Source organism: Penicillium angulare (genome assembly GCF_028827245.1).
Source record: "Penicillium angulare strain IBT 27051 chromosome Unknown utg000004l_segment0_segment0, whole genome shotgun sequence".
Lineage (NCBI taxonomy): Eukaryota > Fungi > Ascomycota > Eurotiomycetes > Eurotiales > Aspergillaceae > Penicillium > Penicillium angulare.
This window is the reverse complement of record NW_026623163.1, coordinates 1,035,751-1,055,851: the sequence shown is the minus strand read 5'-3', so window position 1 is coordinate 1,055,851 and position 20,101 is coordinate 1,035,751. Positions and strand designations below refer to the sequence as shown.

The 20,101-nt window shown below is 46.0% G+C and overlaps 10 protein-coding genes across 10 annotated transcripts; 5 read left to right on the top strand and 5 right to left on the bottom strand.

Moving 5' to 3' along the window:
• Positions 1 to 249: 249 nt before the first annotated feature.
• Positions 250 to 641, top strand: N7478_004322 (CVNH domain-containing protein; the record flags this gene model as incomplete). The annotated part of the gene is made up of 2 exons (XM_056920536.1): positions 250 to 391; positions 451 to 641. 2 exons carry the CDS (start codon positions 250 to 252, stop codon positions 639 to 641), a joined length of 333 nt encoding a protein of 110 aa, XP_056778573.1.
• A 692-nt stretch (positions 642 to 1,333) lies between these two features.
• On the top strand, positions 1,334 to 2,844 carry N7478_004321 (acid phosphatase PHOa; the record flags this gene model as incomplete). Its single annotated transcript, XM_056920535.1, has 4 exons — positions 1,334 to 1,516; positions 1,570 to 1,631; positions 1,691 to 1,856; positions 1,918 to 2,844. 4 exons carry the CDS (start codon positions 1,334 to 1,336, stop codon positions 2,842 to 2,844), a joined length of 1,338 nt encoding a protein of 445 aa, XP_056778572.1.
• Positions 2,845 to 3,645: 801 nt separating this feature from the next.
• On the bottom strand, positions 3,646 to 4,293 carry N7478_004320 (uncharacterized protein; the record flags this gene model as incomplete). Its single annotated transcript, XM_056920534.1, has 2 exons — positions 3,646 to 3,937; positions 4,010 to 4,293. 2 exons carry the CDS (start codon positions 4,291 to 4,293, stop codon positions 3,646 to 3,648), a joined length of 576 nt encoding a protein of 191 aa, XP_056778571.1.
• Positions 4,294 to 4,881: 588 nt separating this feature from the next.
• Positions 4,882 to 5,396, bottom strand: N7478_004319 (uncharacterized protein; the record flags this gene model as incomplete). The annotated part of the gene is made up of 3 exons (XM_056920533.1): positions 4,882 to 5,014; positions 5,086 to 5,233; positions 5,294 to 5,396. The coding sequence occupies 3 exons, from the start codon at positions 5,394 to 5,396 to the stop codon at positions 4,882 to 4,884; spliced, it is 384 nt and encodes a 127-aa protein (XP_056778570.1).
• Positions 5,397 to 6,021: 625 nt separating this feature from the next.
• N7478_004318 (putative importin 11) lies at positions 6,022 to 9,524 on the top strand (the record flags this gene model as incomplete). Its single annotated transcript, XM_056920532.1, has 7 exons — positions 6,022 to 6,186; positions 6,254 to 6,354; positions 6,418 to 6,555; positions 6,615 to 7,630; positions 7,695 to 8,167; positions 8,220 to 8,408; positions 8,478 to 9,524. The coding sequence occupies 7 exons, from the start codon at positions 6,022 to 6,024 to the stop codon at positions 9,522 to 9,524; spliced, it is 3,129 nt and encodes a 1,042-aa protein (XP_056778569.1).
• A 214-nt stretch (positions 9,525 to 9,738) lies between these two features.
• N7478_004317 (O-methyltransferase) lies at positions 9,739 to 10,191 on the bottom strand (the record flags this gene model as incomplete). The annotated part of the gene is made up of 1 exon (XM_056920531.1): positions 9,739 to 10,191. The coding sequence occupies one exon, from the start codon at positions 10,189 to 10,191 to the stop codon at positions 9,739 to 9,741; it is 453 nt and encodes a 150-aa protein (XP_056778568.1).
• A 735-nt stretch (positions 10,192 to 10,926) lies between these two features.
• N7478_004316 (uncharacterized protein) lies at positions 10,927 to 12,313 on the bottom strand (the record flags this gene model as incomplete). Its single annotated transcript, XM_056920530.1, has 6 exons — positions 10,927 to 11,389; positions 11,437 to 11,807; positions 11,870 to 11,955; positions 12,019 to 12,055; positions 12,109 to 12,134; positions 12,190 to 12,313. 6 exons carry the CDS (start codon positions 12,311 to 12,313, stop codon positions 10,927 to 10,929), a joined length of 1,107 nt encoding a protein of 368 aa, XP_056778567.1.
• Positions 12,314 to 14,043: 1,730 nt separating this feature from the next.
• Positions 14,044 to 16,210, top strand: N7478_004315 (FAD-binding oxidoreductase; the record flags this gene model as incomplete). Its single annotated transcript, XM_056920529.1, has 4 exons — positions 14,044 to 14,977; positions 15,043 to 15,496; positions 15,559 to 15,706; positions 15,776 to 16,210. 4 exons carry the CDS (start codon positions 14,044 to 14,046, stop codon positions 16,208 to 16,210), a joined length of 1,971 nt encoding a protein of 656 aa, XP_056778566.1.
• A 459-nt stretch (positions 16,211 to 16,669) lies between these two features.
• exg1 (glucan 1,3-beta-glucosidase) lies at positions 16,670 to 18,049 on the bottom strand (the record flags this gene model as incomplete). Its single annotated transcript, XM_056920528.1, has 3 exons — positions 16,670 to 17,460; positions 17,516 to 17,898; positions 17,979 to 18,049. The coding sequence occupies 3 exons, from the start codon at positions 18,047 to 18,049 to the stop codon at positions 16,670 to 16,672; spliced, it is 1,245 nt and encodes a 414-aa protein (XP_056778565.1).
• Positions 18,050 to 19,256: 1,207 nt separating this feature from the next.
• Positions 19,257 to 19,520, top strand: N7478_004313 (uncharacterized protein; the record flags this gene model as incomplete). Its single annotated transcript, XM_056920527.1, has 1 exon — positions 19,257 to 19,520. One exon carries the CDS (start codon positions 19,257 to 19,259, stop codon positions 19,518 to 19,520), a length of 264 nt encoding a protein of 87 aa, XP_056778564.1.
• Positions 19,521 to 20,101: the final 581 nt, after the last annotated feature.

Here is a 20,101-nt window from a genome sequence, read left to right as displayed (position 1 = left end):
GTAATCATTGATTGTCGTTTGCCCTAGGCTGCCAAGTTCTATATAGGTCCGTAACACTGCAGGCTCAGCTGACTGCCAAGGACTATGATACCCCTCAATAACACTTCATGGATATTGTCAACACAGCTGAATTGGCCTTGGTAGGGCTGGCGGGGTATTTAAAGTCGCGTGTCGAAGCCCCCAGTCAAATTTGAACCAGTAAATCATTGTTCCTCATTTTCTCTCTCAAGAAGTAAGCTCAAAACCACTATGTCTTTCCATGAAACCTGCTTAGATATCCGCGTCGAAGTCCGCGGCGATCACACTGTTCTTCTCGCCGGTGCTGGAATCGGTGACGATGCATACGAGCCAGCAGAGTTGAATCTCGACGAACATATCGGGAACTCAGATGGTAGGTTCCGGCGATCAGAATATCAATCTCACAAAAAATTGACTTTTATACTTCCTTAGGGTTCTTCACCTGGGAAGGTGACAGAGTTACCGAAAGTGCCGAGAATATCGAGCTGAGCTTCTGTGACGATGGTGTTTGGTTGGAGGCAGATTTGCCTGAAGTTGATGGCGGGGAAAGAGGCCGCCAGGCAATTAACTTGTCAGAGCATATTGAGAATCAGAATGGCCAGCTAGTATTTGTTGGGTTCTAAATGCGGCGGAAGTTGTACCTTTGCATACATGAATACTTTGAAACAGCTTACTGCAAGTATGGACCGGAGTGACCTTATTTGTAGTTATGATTAGTAGAGTAGTAATAAGTTATGGCATGAAGTGTCCCTTAAGGTAGCAAATTGATCCATGGATGCAATTTGGTGATACCTGCGGTACCTGTGTTGTCCTTGAATATAGATTATGCGTTAAGTAAGCTCTCTTAACTTTAACCTGGAACTTTGCTGGATAGATAATTGATCTTAAACCAAGGATGCAAATCACGTTAAGTATCTATCTTCCAGAGTAATTCCAAATATGCATTAGCCAATAACCATCCTGGTATAGACATCGTGCTTGCACATGTGCTGGGAGTGTGTGACGAACCCTTGAGCACTGCACTTGTTGCCTTGATGTTTACCGGGGAGTACAAGAGATTTAAGTGTTTCTATAGTTACAGAGATGGATGCAGCATTATAAACATCATAGTAATGAGGGATTGACTCAACTGACCCAGGCTCCAGGGCTTTCCCGATCTGACCACCACGTGCCCTCTGTGTTCACTCTTCTTCACTTCTCGGATTATTTCCTCGCCTCTTTTCTTCCCTTCCTTCACCTCCTTTCCCCATACCCCACGCGTCTCACTCTCCATTTCAACATACCACCGTGGAAATTTGCAAAATTTACAATTATTATGATCGCGCGGCTTGCTCCTCTAGCTTTGGCCGTGGGAGCTCTGGCTAGTTTGGCTACTACCTCAGAGCCGGCTCTTTCTGAGATCAGAGAGGCCCAGGCGACCACTCTCCCTGAAGTCTCCACTTCCAATTTCGAAGGCGTCGCGTTCAAGCGTTTCTATCAGATCTGGCTGGAAAACATTGTAAGTGGTACCCTTATATGCGTTTTCAGTTCTTCAATAATGACTTTTTCCAGGACTTTGAGGATTCTGCCGCGGATAACAACCAGGAATGGTTTGCTTCTCAGGGAATTCTACTGTGAGTAAAGAAAAAGAAGTTTGGACTCAATGCTCAAGATGCTTATCCACCGGACCTAGGTCCAACTTTTACGCGGTTGCTCATCCTTCAGAGCCCAACTATTGTGCTGCTGCCGGTGGTGACACCTTTGGAATGGACAATGATAACTTCCATCAAATCCCTGAGAATGTTTCTACCGTTGCCGACTTGCTCGACACTAAGTCCATCTCATGGGCCGAGTATCAGGTGCGAATAGTCCGATCATGTTGATTAATTATCTGAAAGCAATGCTAACCAAACCCTTCAGGAACACTCCCCTTTCCCAGGCTATCAAGGATACAACTTTTCCAATCAAGAGACCTACGCACCCGACTACGTGCGCAAGCATAACCCTCTGGTGCTCTACAACTCTATCATGAGAAATGACAGCCGCGCGCGTCAAATCAAAAATTTCACCGACTTCGATAGTGACTTGAAGAACAAGAAGCTTCCTCAGTGGGCATTCATCACTCCCAACATGACCAACGATGCGCATGATACCACCGTCAGATTTGGCGCAGCCTGGGAGCGGAGATGGTTAGAGCCTCTCTTGAACAACACCTATTTCATGGAGGATACCGTTGTCCTTCTGACTTACGACGAGGACAGAACCTACAACAAGACCAACCGAATCTTCAGCGTTCTCATTGGCGGTGGTGTTCCCGAGCATCTCAAGGGTACATCAGATGATACATTCTACACGCATTACTCCACCATTGCTACTGTTTCTGCCAATTGGGGTCTTCCCTCTCTAGGCCGCTGGGACTGTGGTGCAAACATCTTTGAGTTCGTGGCTAACAAGACCGGCTATGTGAACTACAAGGTCGACACAAGCCATCTCCATCTGAACAATACTTACCCTGGCCCCTTGTCGGATAATTCATACTCCAAGTACTCGAATGTTTGGCCAAATCCGGTCACAGAGGGTAATTGCTCTGCTGGCCATGGTGTCTTGGAGGCTGTTAAAAAGACCTATGAAAAGACAAAGCCCACATACAACTACACCTTCCCTTTCCCATGGAATGAGAAGTCGAAGTACAATCTCAATGTCACTGCAACTCGGAAGGTGAATGGAACTTCCACCAATCTGACTTCCACTGCAAATAAGACAAGTGCCGCGGCTATTACGACTGCATCTGCCCATAACGTTCTCTCTGCAGGACTTGTGGCAATCTTTGCCTATTTGCTCCTCTGAAATGTCATGGGTGACAGATTAGCCTGCATATCTGTATGGATATTGCTGGTGAGATGGTCGATGTTATTGAGATACTCAAGCTTCACTGGGCTGTAACGCCATATCTTCTTATCTTTTAATGGGCTTCTATCTTTCATTGCTTTCATACTGATAGGGAGTTGAGGAAGATGGATGAGTTTTCAACGTATCTCAGGGACTATGAGCCACAGTTTATTAATTGACTAGCTACGAGGAACGCAGTCATGAGTTTACGAATTGCAAAAAACAAAAGAAGAATATTTCTTTGAAACAATAAAAAGTATCATTGTAAAATCTTTCCTGTATTGAAAAGTCTTTAATTCGATTTGATGACAATCCGTTTTGTCTGGAGATACTAGTAGCTCTCAACAATATCAAGACATTCGTCGCAACAAGAACTAAATTGAAATATCTTGAATCTTTCGAATATACCATTTTTCATTAAGCTAATACACTTTTGATTAGGTATAGGCACCGAAATATCTTGTGAGGTACTAGTCTCGAGGTTTGTCTGACCCGACCAGGCTTGTACTACGAAAGTCTCTTCGATCCAATCGAAACTCATGAAATATGTGATTTTAGGCTGTAGAACATTGGCAGTGTTTAATTTTTGCTTATTCGTTATACAAGGCAGCATATTTCTTGCACTGCTGATTGGTTATCAAATTCAGGAACACGCCTCCCGAGGCCCAGTCATGATTATTGAAGTATATGCTAGAACTATGGAGAACAAATAACCCGAACTAACATTAAATTAAAACTTCCGATTGGGAGACTTAGTCTTTAATGAACTTCCGACTCCCATATTCTGTTATCTGAAGGCCAAAGTTGTTGCGGCGACATTGCCGTGAGCATAGGGTACAGTTCCGGTAGAATGGAGTCGACGGCGACTCGAAAATAACCGGAGTATTCCCCATTTGGGACTCGGATTCTATGATCAAATGACAAGTCCAATGCATAAACCCACGGTTTATTATTTGCCATAGACTCCATAGCGACTCTATCGACGACTAGACAGATACCAGTGTCAAGGCCTGGTGGCACTCCCTCGTTATCCCAAAATCCTTTGAATGCTCTGTCGTGGTAAATAGTCAACACATCTAGAAACTAACATTAAATAAATAGAGGGGAAGGAGAATGGCCTTACCTTTGAATTTGGTGGTAATCAGCATTATGTAAATCCTCATCTTCATAGTTTGGTATAAGGCATTTGTCTTCGATTTTCGTTCCTCCACTAGCCCTCTTGAGCGAAGCATCCAGTCTCTGGTGAAATTTCTTATCCCACTGCTCCCAACGCTGTGCATTGGAATAATCGGTTCGGAAAACCATGAATCCAAAATCATCTAATCTGTTTCGCTCCACGACTTCCACGACTGGGTCATCATTGCTCTGAAGAGCCGGTTTTGTCCGCTTTAGTGATAAATAAGCCATTTCAGTGTGGATTTGGACTGGCATGACCGACAGTAGAGCGAAATCAGGGGTGGGGGATTAGTTGCCGGTATTAATTTTGCAGGAAAAAAACGAATGGAATTGAGAAATTATGGGGTTTCTGGGGTTTAAACGCGGGCCACTCCCTTTTATTAAAAGCTTGGTTATGTTGCTATTCGGACCAGCGGAGTTGGAAGAAAACAAGTTACTAAATAGACTAAATCTGCGACAAGCCAGAAAGAGGTTTTATTTCGCCTGTCGCGGTAGTATAGTCCTCTGAACTGGCGAGAGTAAACCTGGCTTGGGCCTCCACTGGGCGCCAAGGCTATATAATAGCCTCTTTTATAGGTTAATTAGGCTTAGGGTACGGAGCAAAGTACCGATCTTCCCTGATCTATAGTCGTGGCCATTACAGCCACCACTCGAAGTTTTCTGAACATTTGGCCAGAACATCCATTTATGAAGGTCTATTCTTCTGATTTGCACAGGGAACCGGAAATCAATTCCTTATAATGCCATATTTGTATTCATACATCGTAGCGACCAGGGGTTTAGAGGTCAAGGCTTCATAACAATAATAATACAAAACTTTTACTCCACAACACCGCGGCGCTTCATGTCTTGCAGATTGAGGGCATCTTGATCACCGGGGCGGTTCTCTGAGTCGATCTTCACGTTGTCTTCGGGGCCTCCGGTACCGTTGAACTGGCCAGCAGTTGGGAGTCTAGATGGATCGGAATCGAGATTAGAATTGATTATGATGTAACTGTGGTACTTTTGTCAAAAGAGGCGTACCTTCCGCGGTCATCACGAGTGCCACCTTCGTCTTCGGGGATCTTGCGGTGGTCGCTGCCAGATGCAGTAGAGCCAGGTCCGTATTTCACATCGGCACCGTATTCGGCAAATCGCTGAGCAGCATTCTCGTTGACACCGGACTCGACGGCTGAGATTTGTTAGAATGTATGCAACATGATTTCATGTGTTTCCCTGGATGGATGCTCACTAGAGTCACTCTTATTTCCAAGACCTTGCTTGGCCTGGTAGGAGTTGAGGTCTTTCTCAGCATCATATGCGGCCTTGCGCAGTTCTTCGAAGTGAGGAGCCATGATTGTATGTTTTTTGAATGGAGTTAAAAATTCTGAAAATATAAATGAAAGAGGGATTATTGAAAGATGTTCGTGGATTAAATTCGAGTATTTTAGCTCTACACTTTGGAAGTCATTTATACTTGAACCAACAGCTTTTAATTTTAGTTGCATCATGTAGATATCATAGACATGGCTTCTGTTCCGCCAATGAGAGTGATGAATGCGACAGATATCATCCTGGCAGAGACAAAGCTGAACCTGTCAATGAGAACCCTCGAAAACAAGGTTAGGAGCTATGATATCGCCAGGACCCTCTCTTACTCATCGCAGTGACTTCATGGACTCCATTTGTCAGTCTAACCCGATTTGGCCCTCAGTTAGGGTTCAGACCTAGGGCTTCCGCCGGGCAGGGAAAACTATACTTCCGGTCCCGCGGAGGGGAGGATCGCGGTCAAGCTTAATTGTAGGAAGGTTGGATGCGTTTGTTGATTGTCGCACCGAATCGCTGCAGATCATCCGAGGTCCTTATTTATGGACGACCTCTTCTAACATCGATCTATACTCCTCGCAGGCTCTACTGTAACACTTTTGAGCTGGTCGTATCGTTGATCTCAACTTTTCTTTTTTCTCGGCTACCGCCATCATGTCACACGCGATCGAAGTGCCGGGCGAAGCAAGCCCATTGAGCTACCAGAATGTAGTAAACACTCTGGTCATGGCTGCTAGCTCTAGTCAACAACAGTTGAAGATGGGAACTGCGCAGCTGCAGGCCTGGCAGAAACAGCCCTCGTACCATTCTCTGCTCCAGGTACGTTCGTCGTCGACTTTGAAACAAACCCCGTGGCCCGACATTAGCTGATCTCCACGATTAATAGGATGCGTTCTGCGATCACTCCCTCCCGACCGAAGTTCGATACCTTGCGATTATCCAGTTGAAAAATGGCATCGATAAGTTCTGGCGAAAAACAGCAACCAAGTACGTTCCACGATGGGCTTCCCAGGACAGGGCCCGAATAAACACAACTAACAGACAACGAAGTGCGATCGGAAAAGATGAGAAAGAGACGATCAAAACGCGCGCCATGCAGGCTGGCATCATGGAACCGGCCCGTGCTCTCGCCCTTCAAAACGCCTTGCTGATTGCTAAGATCCTTCGATATGAGTTTCCTCATGACTGGTGCGAATTTCTTTAAATGAGGTTACCATGATGGAGTATATTTAACTGACTATGTCAAGGCCCGATGCAATCTCTACCGTCATCGAATCCCTCCGATCCTCCACGCAACCTGGCGCCAACCCTCTTCAGCTTCCTCGCACGCTCGTCATTCTTCTACAGATCATCAAAGAATTATCTACGGCGCGGATACAAAGAACCAGAGTGCAGCTTCAGTCCGTCTCACCCGAGCTGTTCCATGTGCTGGGTAATATCTATGTGGAAAAAGTCAATACTTGGGTGTCAATCTTAGAACATGGAAGTGGCGATGAATCATCTTTGCTGGAAGCAATTGAACAGAGTCTAGTCTCTCTCAAAGTTCTGAGACGCCTCATCATCGCTGGATTTGAACATCCTGGTCGTGATCAAGAGGTTCAAAACTTTTGGACTTTGACCTATGAGCATTTTGTAAAATTTCTCTCGTTGGTGAACGAATCAGGAAAATTTCCCGACTCCATCGAAAGAGCGATTCAGAAGCATATTCTGCAGCTCTCTAAGCTTCATGTTGAAATGGCCAAGACCCATGCAGCATCTTTTGCGCACTTTGCGCACAGTATTGACCTCGTAAAGACCTACTGGAGGGTGCTTCAAAAGCTGAGTGAAGTCTATGTAAGTCTTGGCGTTGATTCCGAGACTGAAGGTCAATCTTTACCAGAAAAGACAGGTCTTCGGGCCTTGCTTTTGATTAGAGCCTGCGCACAGATGGCTTTCAATCCGGTGCATACCTTCAAATACCAGACTGCGGAAGATAAAGATGAAAGGAAACTGGCAGTTGAGCGGATCAAGACTGAGCTCTTCACTGACAAATTCGTCTTGGATACTATGGAACTTCTTGTTACGCAATTTTTCAGATTCCGAAATATTGACTTTGAGGAATGGGAAGAGGAACCCGAGCAGTGGGAGAAGCGCGAGGAGACGAGCAGCGCATCTTGGGAGTTCTCGATCCGCTCATGCTCTGAGAAGCTATTCCTCGATCTTGTTATTCACTTCAAGGGTCTACTCATTGATCGCTTGCTTGATGTATTCCATTCATTCGCAAGTAAGTTTCTACCATTCAGCTCCTTTGACCTCCTAGATCTTTCGATTCTAACTAAATATTGCAGGAACCGATAACCGCGACGTCATTTTGAAAGATTCGTTGTATTCTGCGATCGGACTAGCCGCAGCTAGTCTTGAACAGCACTTGGATTTTAATACCTTCTTGGAAGGCACTGTTGTTCCTGAAGTCCAAATCCAAGACCAAGAATACAGACTCTTGAGGAGACGTATACCCATGGTTCTTGGGCAATGGGTGCCCATCCAGTACGAGAAACTGAATATCAATGCTGTTTATCAGATCTTCCAGCACCTCTTGAACAAGGAAGACCCATTGAATGATTTAGTTGTTCGCATCACTGCCGGTCGGCAGCTGAGCCAAATCCTGGAACCGTATGAATTTACACCAGAGTCCTTCATTCCATACGCACCGTCCATTCTAGGCAACCTCATGTCTTTGGTCCAAGATGTCGACGTTGCTGAAACAAAAATGGGATTGCTGGAGACTGTCAGGGTTGTTGTCGTGAAGATGGAACATCACGTAAGTCTCTCCAACCTTTTTTTGATGATTACGATGCTAACTATTCTCATAGATTGCTCCATTTTCGGACGCCATCTTGTCACTGCTTCCACCCCTTTGGGAAGAATCAGGGGACGAGCATTTGATGAAACAGGCTATATTGACACTCTTGTCGTCCCTCATACATTCGCTAAAACAGGAGTCTGCTCGATACCATTCACTTATTCTGCCTCTCATCCAAGGATCTGTAGACCTCAACTCTGTGAGTGTGGAATATCAAGAACTATTTTCAACTTGAATAAGAATGTCGCTAACATCGCATGATATCCAGGAAACATTCATATACCTAATTGACGAGGCCTTGGAGCTATGGGCTGCTATTATCATGCAGACACCCACACCAGCTTCGCCTGAGATTATCTCGTTGATGCCTGCAGTTCTCCCTATCATCGAACAAGGAACTGACAGTACACCTCAAGCTCTGAGCATCATGGAATCGTACATCTTCCTCGCACCACAAGAGGTCCTCCGTGATGGAGTCCGGGACCAGCTATTGAGCTCCTTGAAAGAAACACTTTCCTACACAACTAAAATGCGGACCGGAGTAGTTCCTCGCCTCGTCGAAATGATGATTCGAGGTGCTGCGAGCGTCGATGGCGGAAGCGAGTCAACATATAGTATCATTTCACGATCACTTCTCGAGACATCCTTCCTCCAGTCCCTTCTGGAGGGCTTGTACTCCGCCTACGAAGCTAGTCAGACATCTGGACCCCATAGAAAGGTTTCAAATGTCGTTGGTGTCATCGAAACAGATTACTTCTCTGTTCTTGCTCGCTTGGCGCTCGGAAACCCTACCATCTTCGCCTCTGCTGTTGCAGCCGCAACAAACTCCACCGAAGAACAAGCTTTCCAATGGATTCTCACCGAATGGTTCGCACATTACGATAACATAGGTAGCACCAACCAGAAGAAGTTGCATGCCTTAGCTCTTACCCAGCTTCTGACTCTGCAAGGCCCACCTCCATTTATCCTGAATCACTTGCAGTCCTATTTCACCATGTGGACTGATATCATCGTTGAACTCGCTGAGGGTGGCTCAGACCCCAATGCAGATTACCTTGTTTACTGGAACGCAGCCAAGGGCTCAGAAACCGCCAACCCAGAGAACACGGAGGAAGTCGAAACACCCGAAAATCGCCGACGAAATGAATGGGAATCTGCGGATGCAATCCACCAATTCCCAATGCGTGATTTTGTCCGTCAACGCCTGGAACAGGTTATCCATGCGTGTGGTGGTGCACAGCGCTTCCAGGAAGAGTGGCTGGTCAACGTTGATGGTGAAGTGGTCTCTGCTTTCGGTGCTCTGGGATTGATATAAGTCAGTGTATCTTTCCGAGGGACGGTAGGAAGTTTTTGATAACCTCCATTGTTTTTCTTGCTCTGCATTGCGTCTTTGCATACATACGTGCGCGTTGGCATTTGCATTCAAAATCTCCATTTCTTAGAATATTCTAGCAACATACCCAATTTAAATCCATTTCTGATCATTTCTGAGCCTATTACGCCAAAAGGCATACTGTGATAACTCGACTTCAACTAACAACTGCCCACAACCATCCATCATAGCCCTTCTCACCGACTGTCTGCAAAAGAACAGAATCAACACCAGGCTCTTTCCCAGCCTTCTCAATCATCTCTCGACTCCCCTCAACAGACGGGTCAGAATCATCAAAGTCTACCACCTGACTATCTTGAACCACACCATCAACACATATAACCGAGTTCGGCTTGACAATCTCCCGCGCAAGTTGAAAATACCGCCAATCATTCCCCTTAAAATCATCGATGAAAAAAAAATCGTACAGCGGCCTCGAGCCGGCGAAAACCTGTTCACGAACCTGCGTCAGAACATCGACTCCATCACCCTCAAGCACTTCAATCCTATTCACTAATCCCGCATCCTCGATATTTGCTTTTGTCACGTTGGCACCCCTGGGGTTCATGTCTATAGTAGTCACTTGTAGCTGTGGATTCTCGCTCGCCATCCAGATAGCAGAGTACCCGCCCAGTTTTCGACTTCAAGGACATCCGTCACGCCAGCTACCCGACAGTGTAGAGCAAGGGATTTCCCCCATGCGGGGATGAGGGAATATGACGGGAGTGAACTCATCCAGGATCTTCCTATGGTATCTCGGAGCGCTGGAATATTTGTTCGTGAATATGGATACGTGTGAAGAAGTCCATATTTTTCGACGCCATACCGCTTTAACTGCTCTGGCGTGTAGTATAATCTGAGTTTTGCGCCTAGCATACTTATGGATAAAGTATACTTGGACAATCTGGTTGTGGTTGAAATGGGTATTTCGGTGACTGAGAGAAAACTGTAAGGGAAGAGCTTTGAACATGGATACTATGAGAAGTTTTCTAGTATTTATAGCTGTCGCCAGACAACGTCCAGAGATAATTGATGACTTTGAAGGTCTTTGTTCGTATTGGGCGGAGATTGCCAATTCGGGGATTTCCACGAATGTCGGTATTCTCCGTATTATGCCTGAAGATCATGTCGTAGAGCACTTAGTAGTCTAGCGGCCGGCCTACTATGAATACATATAAAACTAGGCCAATCAACTCGATATTGAAAGTCTTCGAAGCTTGGCACACCACAACAATGGAGTCCATTAAAATCGATCGCCAATCTAACATATCCATAAGACCCAAGAGCTAGGTCCTGGAAGATTCCCTCTATTATGAACATGCATACTTTTTTAATACACATCGACCTAATCTGCACCCACAAGACTCTCCATACTGCTTGTATTGGTATGCTGCTCCATACGAGCGGACTTATCCCAAGTAACCTCCAACTGAGTAGTCATTGTGATTCCATTTTTTGTATCCCCTCGTGTAGGTCCGTAGCCCCCCTCCGCATCATTAGCCTCGACAAGAGTAACGTTGCGTTCATGTTGGTTACGGCTGAAATTCGATGCATCGTGAAGATTATACCCCTGTCGAGCACGACCGCTGCGGCCAGTAGAACCATTTTGGTAGCGACCTGAAGCACCGAAGAGTTTAGGCAAGAAACGTGCGACTAGGGGTTTGAAAGATGGTGCACACGTGGCGACAAATGATAGACCGACTTCGATTGTTGAAACGCAGAAGAGGACTGTGTGGGTGTAATTTTCAGGAATGTGTCGATCGTAGTTATCGAGGAGGATCACGCGGACAACACCTGCAGTAACGGTTCTGGGATTGTAAGAATCCTGTTGATAAAGCATGACTTGATTACTTACAAGAGACCGAATGATAGAATCCCGATTAGCATTATCTTCTGGTTCCATCGCATTTGAAGCTCGTATACGATCCATGTTGGCAGCATTAAAGCGAGAAAATCGGTGAATATGGAGACCGAGGCTGTTCCGGTAACAAAGTTGGCGAAGTTAAGACATTTTGCGTGAGGGTACGCGGCCGAATTCCAGTTAGAAGCGATAGGTAAACAGTGGAAGACTGTGATGAAAAATGTGATGGCAGCTGAAACTCCATTCAAGATCAACAATGCCCAGATGGCCTGGCGCACCAACTTTTTCTGACCGGTGAGTCGAAGCAGGAAAAGAAGGATAGATGTTTTGACGAGGGCTAGGATTGGATTGTAAATGAGTTCAGTCTGTTCAGTTTTAGCAAAGAAAAATTTTCGTCTCCTTTGAAAATCCTGGTTTGTTCTCATACCGCGTAGGCGTATTTTGAACCCAATATAGTAGGGGCATCTTTTGGAATATCCCCGACGTTGTATCCAATGTAGGTATAGATAATTACTAAATGATGATAAGTCTCATATTGCACCACCTGTCGAAGTGGCCCTGTCGTGCGAACCTTACCTTTATAAGATGTGAACGTCTCCGCCCAGTAAAAGATCTGCAGATCTATCAACCTACCGAACCCAAAATCTGAGCAGTTCGAGAACTTACAATTGCAAGACAGATAACCCAGTCATCTATTTCGAGTCAGAGTACTCCTCTGAAAAGCACAAGGGGAGAGATTGAGCCTACCTGCACCAAATGATCTTGTCAACGCTCGGCTGTAAATTCGTAGCACCACAGCCGCAGTTGCGACGGCAGGAAAGCCAAAGATCAAGCCAATAGCTTGGGGTTGTAAATTGTCGCTTGAACCCATAATTAAATCTCACACTTTACTCTGTATGAACATACTAGTATATTCAAATTGTAGCTGGCGATAGAAGAATATTCGACTCGGCGGCGCCGGGCTCTGTACATAAGCATCAAGCCCCTATGCAATGAACTACAGTCTTGTCTTACTTAGGTACATGATTCAAAAACCTGTTTCTTTTCGCATACTCCAATATCTGGACCCAATCGCCGCATCTAATCCTGGGGGCAACCTAATTCTTCCTTCAGGGCAATATCGGTAACCCATAGTCGATGCTACTGGAAATTTATGAAACTGCCAATACCAGATTTAGCCAGATCTCATGTTAATCGGTCAGTATGTGGTATTTTAAGTGGTGGTGGGTCTTGAATACAATACCTTACGCCGGTGCACTACGCCTGAATAGGACAAAGATCCATATGAAGACCACATCCGAGTGTTAGTCCGCAAAATTCCACCACTGGAAGGCCGTATTCAGGATCAGTGAGTGGTAGGGTTTCAAATCCTGCGTCCTTTCGACCTTAATTTCCTCGGCATCTCCCCCGTAGACGCTAAATAAATTGCGTGCCGTTTGAGTTTCACCATCGTGTTTACTGATTTTCTTAGATTGGGGCCGGTGTTCTTCCGAAGCAACCCCAAGAAGTCAGGAAGAACAGATTTGACTATTTATCGATCTTTGGGTCGATCTCATGATTTAAGATCGACTGTTTATCCAGATGTATCGACACTCTGGGTTCAGAACTAAATTGATCCAAAAGACTTTGAAACACTCCAGAAATAACTGGATTGTGGTCATGTCGCGTGAGCCTCGAGGATTCTTTTGCGCTAAATTGCGCTAACGGGATAATGAGCAAGGGTTGCGATTGCGCTGTCGGTAATAACAATTCTAATATCATAATACTAGGTCAACTAATGTATTCATCGAGAGTGCCCCCGCATGCGGCGTACACTACTAGTAGCTGCGGGTTATTATGCAAGGCAATATACTGTGCCGCGTTGAAAATTTCTGCGGGTTCAAGTTGCACTGCACGCCTTGGGCATTTTGCATGCCACATATGCATTGATTGAGAAGAAATTATGAAAATCATCTTAGAAACTTGAGACTTAAATCTCAAAGCACAACCCTAAAAGGTACTAATGACTCGCGAGAATTCCAATTATCTCGCCTGACAGCTTTGCTCATTTCTCATGGGCTCTAACAACCAAAACAAAGTACGAAAACACGGCCTTGGGAAATGTGGCTGGGGTTCTTTAGGAGACTAGATCACGCTAGAAAAAAAAAGAAAATAGTAGGCGGCAAATTCAAGGGATGAAGCATGCGAGGTTTCTACCGACCATGCCTAAGGAAGTATAAGCACCGTATAAATGTTAGACAACCACTCTATAATCCGTACTAAAGCGACGGGGCAATGTGGCGTTCGTCTAGCCCTCCAATGAGCACTATTCGTACACTGGATCCTGCATGGTTGTCGGCACTGGTCCTTGAAGACACAAAATGGCTTGAACCTATGGCAAATCCAGAACTCGGCCGTACACACTTAGAGTTCGGTTCCGTTTCCGCGTGGCCAGAAGTGCCGGTTGCTGTTAGCAGATTCAAGCGGTGGTCCCGCTCAACCACGTTATTGACAGGGGCTTTATTACTCCTTGGCTCTTTACATCCTATTTATTTTGTTTCATTTTGGTTCTCTTTCCCCCTGTGTTTATACCTTTCAGTTTGATTGTGATCATCAATTGCAATGAAGGGTATCTGGGGTCTTGGCCTTGTCGCCAGCGCATCGCTTGCTGCTGGGGCAGCAGTAAAGACTACTGTAGCAGCCACATCTGTATCGGATGCTTCATCATTCTCATATGAGTCAATTCAATTGACCGACGGCGTTCTGAACGATGTCTCGACACAGCTGCAAAATCAAACTCTGGCGAATATGTTCGCCTTTGCGAACAACTCCGATTCCTCCAAGCAGACTAAGCGAAGTCTTTCCCATAGCTGCAAAGTGATGCCCGGTGATTTTCTATGGCCTATAGATCTAATCTGGGACATCTTTGATGCCTTGCTTGATGGAAAATTGATCAAGACTGTTCCACTTGCAGCATACTGCTATCCAGACTGGCCAGAGTATGATGCTACAAAGTGTGAGACCATCACTGCCGACTGGCTTACTTCAAATTTGCATATGTCGGATCCCACTTCTATTATGTTGCCGCTATACGAGGGTCGCTCGTGCTTGCCTTCGCCGTATAACTATACTGGTACTTGTACACAGGGCGCTTACCCAACGTACGCTGTTAATGTTTCTACCGTGGCTCAGATCCAGCTCGCGGTCAACCTTGCTCGCAACTTGAATCTGCGTCTAGTTGTTAAGAATACCGGACATGATTTCAATGGAAAGGCCTCTGGGAAGGGTGCTCTCACTATTTGGACTCATTACCTCAAGGACAAAGAGTACTATCCGTCTTTCAAGGCTGCCAATGATTATGTTGGTCCGGCTGTGAAATTTGGCTCCGGTGTCCAGGTCTGGGAGGCTTATGAGTTTGCCAAGTCTGTTGGTCACTCGGTTGTCGGTGGAGAAGCTGTTACCGTTGGTCTTGGTGGTGGCTACACTGCTGGCGGTGGCCATTCTCCCTTGTCCAGCATGTACGGTCTGGCAGCTGATCAGGTCCTGTCTATGCAAGGTGAATGAATTTTCCCCCACTCCACTCTTCATGTTTGAAAAGGTTTCTGACTTGGTAACACGCAGTTGTTCTGGCTGATGGCCGCTTCATCACTGCTAGCTCAACTGAAAACTCGGATGTTTTCTGGATGCTTCGCGGCGGCGGTGGCAGCACTATCGGTGTCGTCACCTCACTTGTAGTGAAGGCTCTTCCCAAGCTCGAAACTACCTCCGTGACATTCAACTTCACAGTCAACGACACCCCAGGCCCGGACGCCTTCTGGGCTGCTGTGAAGTCGTATCTTGACAACTTTGAGACATTTGTTGATGCTGGTACTTACGGTTATTACTACATCGGCGCTAGCTCGGCTGAGATTGGCACCACGTATGCTGGCGACACAGACTACTATTTCCGCATGGAGTCTTTCCTCGCTCCAAACATGAGTCTATCTGAGACCAAGGCCCTTGTGGCTCCCTGGTTTGAAACTCTTGACAGCCTCAACGTGACTTACACCCCTTGGTGGAACACTGCCGATAACTTGTATGATTTACATGCTCCCTTTCGTGATCACGTTCTCAAGCATCCAGCTAATAATCTTCTAGCCATGACACCTGGGAAGTGTCTTTTCCACAGGAGTATGTGGGAACAGATGTTGTCAAAACTGCATCCCGCCTGCTACCCCGTAGTGTGTTCCAGTGTGATGACCTCCTAAATCAAACCTGGGTCGCTTACAAAGACGGCGTAGACAAGGTACGTAAAGAAAAACAAGAAAAAATAGGGGAAAAAATAGGGGAAAAAACTTACTAAACAAAAAACCAGGGCCTGTTCATCGCCGGTTTCCACATCAGCGGTACCGGTATCGCCGTCGAGCCACCAAAGGATAACTCCGTGCTACCCGCATGGCGCGATACCCTGACCCACGTAATCTTCGGCAGTGAGTGGAATTTCACATCTTCCTGGGACGTGGTGAAGAGCAGATCGCTCTTCGTTACCGAGTGGATGGATGTACTGCGTGAGATCGCCCCAGACTCAGGCGCATATATGAGCGAGGCAGATCTTCTTGAGCCAAACCAGCAGGAGGCTTTCTATGGAGTAAACTATCCTCGCTTGTATGAGCTTAAGCAGAAGTATGATCCTACGGGGCTTTTCTTTGCTCTTACTGCTGTTGGTGCTGAGGATTGGGAGGTTCAGACTGTTGATCCTCTGCCGTACTCGTGGAACAATAATGGGCGGCTGTGCCCGAAGTCTTCTTGAGGTCATTTGGGGTTCAAGAGGGTGACATAAATTTTAGTCTTGGTATATTTGTATCATATTGTAAATTTGTACCTGAATACGAAAGTTTGTCCGTTCTAGTAACCTCCAAACCAAATAGACCACTACTAGCATGGTCTATAATTTGTTTCTGTCTTAAGTTATACCGGATATTTATGAAATTTTCCAATCCAATATTTGTTAATACCCGATTACCGGTTGAGAAAAAGATGTCATCGTGTTTAGAAGCCTTATGAAATAACAAGTTTAATTCCGAATCAAGACCCTTCCAAGTAGGGTTGGGCTAACTATACTCCTAAAACTCCTAATGGCTGATTAGCTTGCAAAACAAGCTCGAAAAGTCCCAGCAGCCTATTCCGAACCAACTCCAAACAAAGAAATCCCAATTGAAAAATATAAAACTGAAACCGAAAAGAGAATTAAAGAGGAACTCGATCTGATCTAGCACTGGCCGGGGAATTGACGGCTAGTAACGGGGTTGGGGAAGACTCCTCCAGCAATCTGCTGTTGCATATCCCACTCAGGAGCACCTTCAGTCTTCCAGGTCCAATACAACCAACCAGCACCCTTCTCATAAGCATCGAGCTGGGCTTCAATAAACTGGCGAATGTTGTCGCGGTCCTGCTGAGCCAATCCATCAACAGTTCCAGTAAACTTTCCGTCACAACTTCCGATTGCCTGGCTGCCCTGGTAGCTTCCGTCGTAGCGAGCCCCAATTCCCTTGCCATTGAGGTACTTGGCACAGTCAGTCATGGCACCGGTCCATTCGCCGACAATGGTCCACTTATCACTGGTGACAACGTGCTGGTTGACAAAATTGCAGACATTACTGGCGTGGGCATTGACATCCATTGCAAGAAGGCTGCTGTCGAAGACCTCGTAGTGGTGAGTGTCCATCATAACATACCAGACACCAGTCGACTCGCTCATAAATCCGTTCCATGACTCTGTAGGCACAAATCCGTCGTGGAGAACAACAGTAGTGTCCTGGCTAGCCTCACGAATAACTCCCCAGGAGTCATAGTAGTATTGCTTGAGGCCATCCTGGTTGACACCTCCTGGAATACTTGGTTCATTAAGAGCCTCGACAGCAGTCACAACATCGGTATCTCCTCCATAACGCTTAGCCAAGGCCTCCAGGGCAGGCTTGGTGTTTTCCACATTGCTTCCTTGCTGCCATCCAATGGAGCCTCGCTTTCCACTGTTGTCAAAGCCATTCTGGGAGCCAGGGGCTGAAAAACTGTTAGAACAAGATACGATCTGCAAGTAGGATTGTGATGTACTTACCACCGTGAAGATCAACAAGCACCTTGAGGCCGGCACCTCGTGCCCAAGCGATCGCATTATCGAGATGCTCCAGCTGGCCATCAACATACGGGTCGCCATCCAGCCGCTCGAGGGCCCAGTATCCAACAGGGATTCGAACATGGTTCATACCAGTGGCAGCAATCTGGTTGAAGTCGTCTTGCGTGATGAAAGAACTCCAATGCTGCTCCAGAACAGCGCGGCATTCATCTTGGCCCAAGACAGAGCAAAGAGACCATTCGTCAACTGCTGCTGCACCAGCCGCATCGAAAATTGAAGGTGTAATCCAGGGCTCCAGAACAAGCCAGCCACCCAGATTAACACCACGGACTTTGTCACCAGTACCGTAGCCAAAGAGAGGGCTCCTATTCCATGAATGTTAGACTTTGCGATAATACAAATTACTAGAATATGCCAATGTAAGGCCAGATCTGCAGTCACTCACACTTCCTTGGATGCTTGGCCCAGTGCTGCCAGCAGAGACAAGCCCAACAAGGTCTTCTTCGAGAACGACATTCTAAAATTCCACAAACTTAGTTAAGCCCAAAATTCAGGAGGCTGGGATTCAGGAATGAAATGAAGAAAGAATTGTGTGAAATGGTATGGCAATCGGCTGCTATAAGTAAATTCCATGTCGATAGTTGCATCTTGAGATGGCCGGGTGCAGTCTGAAACGCCGGGAACAGATATATTGAGGAATGGGGATACGAATCATCACACACCTTTCGCTGTTTGTTTGTAGATCTTTTCTTGACGCAGTATCTGTTGTTTTCTGACGGTCTTCCGGAATAGATGGAATCTCTTCACCGGAAGCAGATGAGAGTGGGTCCGGGGAATGTGGAGATGGAGTTGGTAAAAGAGGTCCGCCTTCGCACTAGGTTAAATGTCAAGGAGTCAGCCCGTTTCAGCTTGTTTGGATATGTGTCAGTCACTATTGTGAAAGCTCTGGGTCCGACGGAAGGATTCATCGCACATGCAGCTTGCAGCAAAGTGGACCTCAGGGCTGATGACGGAAAGAGGCAGGTCACAATTTGTCGGGGTAGTCCCAAGTGGAGCACAGTGATTTGAAAATATTGACAAGAAAGTTGTTTGTATGAGAGAGAGGGGGGGGTTGTGATGCTTCAGTGTTGTGGTGTTGCAAATGGTGCCTGCCTTATTTGTGAGCAAGCGCTGTCCACTTGAGTCGCTCTTGTCTCCTGCGGCTCTCACGGGTATTACTAGTACTACCACCCACTATATAAGTCTGACAGTCTTACTGTTAAACGCTTTAGACTCCTTCTTTACGATCAAACAAGACGAATACCAATACTATTTCCATGTTGAATATTTTGTTCGAGAGTAGAGCTAACACCCTCATAGTCGCAGTGTTGAGACTGAGCGCTACCGTTTGCGGCATAGAGAGTAAGCCTGCAGCCTGTCAAACTTCAGCCATGCGAGGGCGATCTTCCGAGAAATGTGAAGATTTAGCTGCCGATCAGCTTTTGGTCCATTGAACTAGATCTTTTGATCTACAGTTCACGAATTTGCTGAGCTAAATTGGGTTTCGGGAGTGTCTGCGAGAATCCCGATAGTTGTACTTATGTACCTCTTGCGGTCGCCTTGCTCTCTGAATCCGATAAAGTTCCCGATAAAGTTCCCCGCTCTGCAGATACACATCTCAGAATAATAACATTGTTATCCCAAGCTGTATGGTTTAATCTTGGTTGTGCTCTAGGTCATATCCATGGGTAGTTCGGGTATTTCCGAGCTGGAGTTGACATCCAACGGGCTTTTCCGTTTCCGGCAATCTATCTATCATGTGTTTGACGGATGGGATGTACTTTTGAGGGGTACTTTAACATACTCGGTCACCGTGACACTTGGATCCCATATAGAGGAGGATCTCGCTGATCAATCTTGGTACTATGGTATCGTCTCAGAGCCAGGTTCCTCCGCGGCCGAGATTTTGCAGGGTGGGGGTTTGCACCTGGGGGGTCCTCGCTTGTAACGTTAAGATTGCAAAGAATGCAGGTCAGGAATGCACGTGTCCTACGTGGCTCCACAGTCAAGCTTGATTTGGATGTTTATTGGCAAATGGGTACTGGAATGCTACAATCTAGGGATCCAGCATCTCGGGAAGAACAACCATTGGAGGCTATCTCAGAACAGACCTTTCTCCATTTACTTACTCTTCACGACTCTAAGATGCACAACAACCTTGAACTCTCGAATAGTTCATTGTGCACGCGATGCACGCGACTGATTTTTGATTCTCAAGAAATATAAATATTTGGCCATGAAAGATTTATGGGATTCATATATCTCTGTTCTTCCTTACAACCTTCTAATCACCAAGACAATTCACAAACACTAGTATTATTCAATCTTTCAAATCCAATTTCTTTTTAAGTTTGTGAGATTGACCTCTATCTACTATTTAAATCCCATAGAGCTAGAGTTGTAAGTTTAAGCACACTTTTTCCTCTCCCGGCTGAATGGGACTTCTAAGGTCCTTTAGAGGGGCTTGGCCCACTATACTACCTCCAGCACATGGACTCGGCTTAATCGGAATAATACAGGCTAAACTTT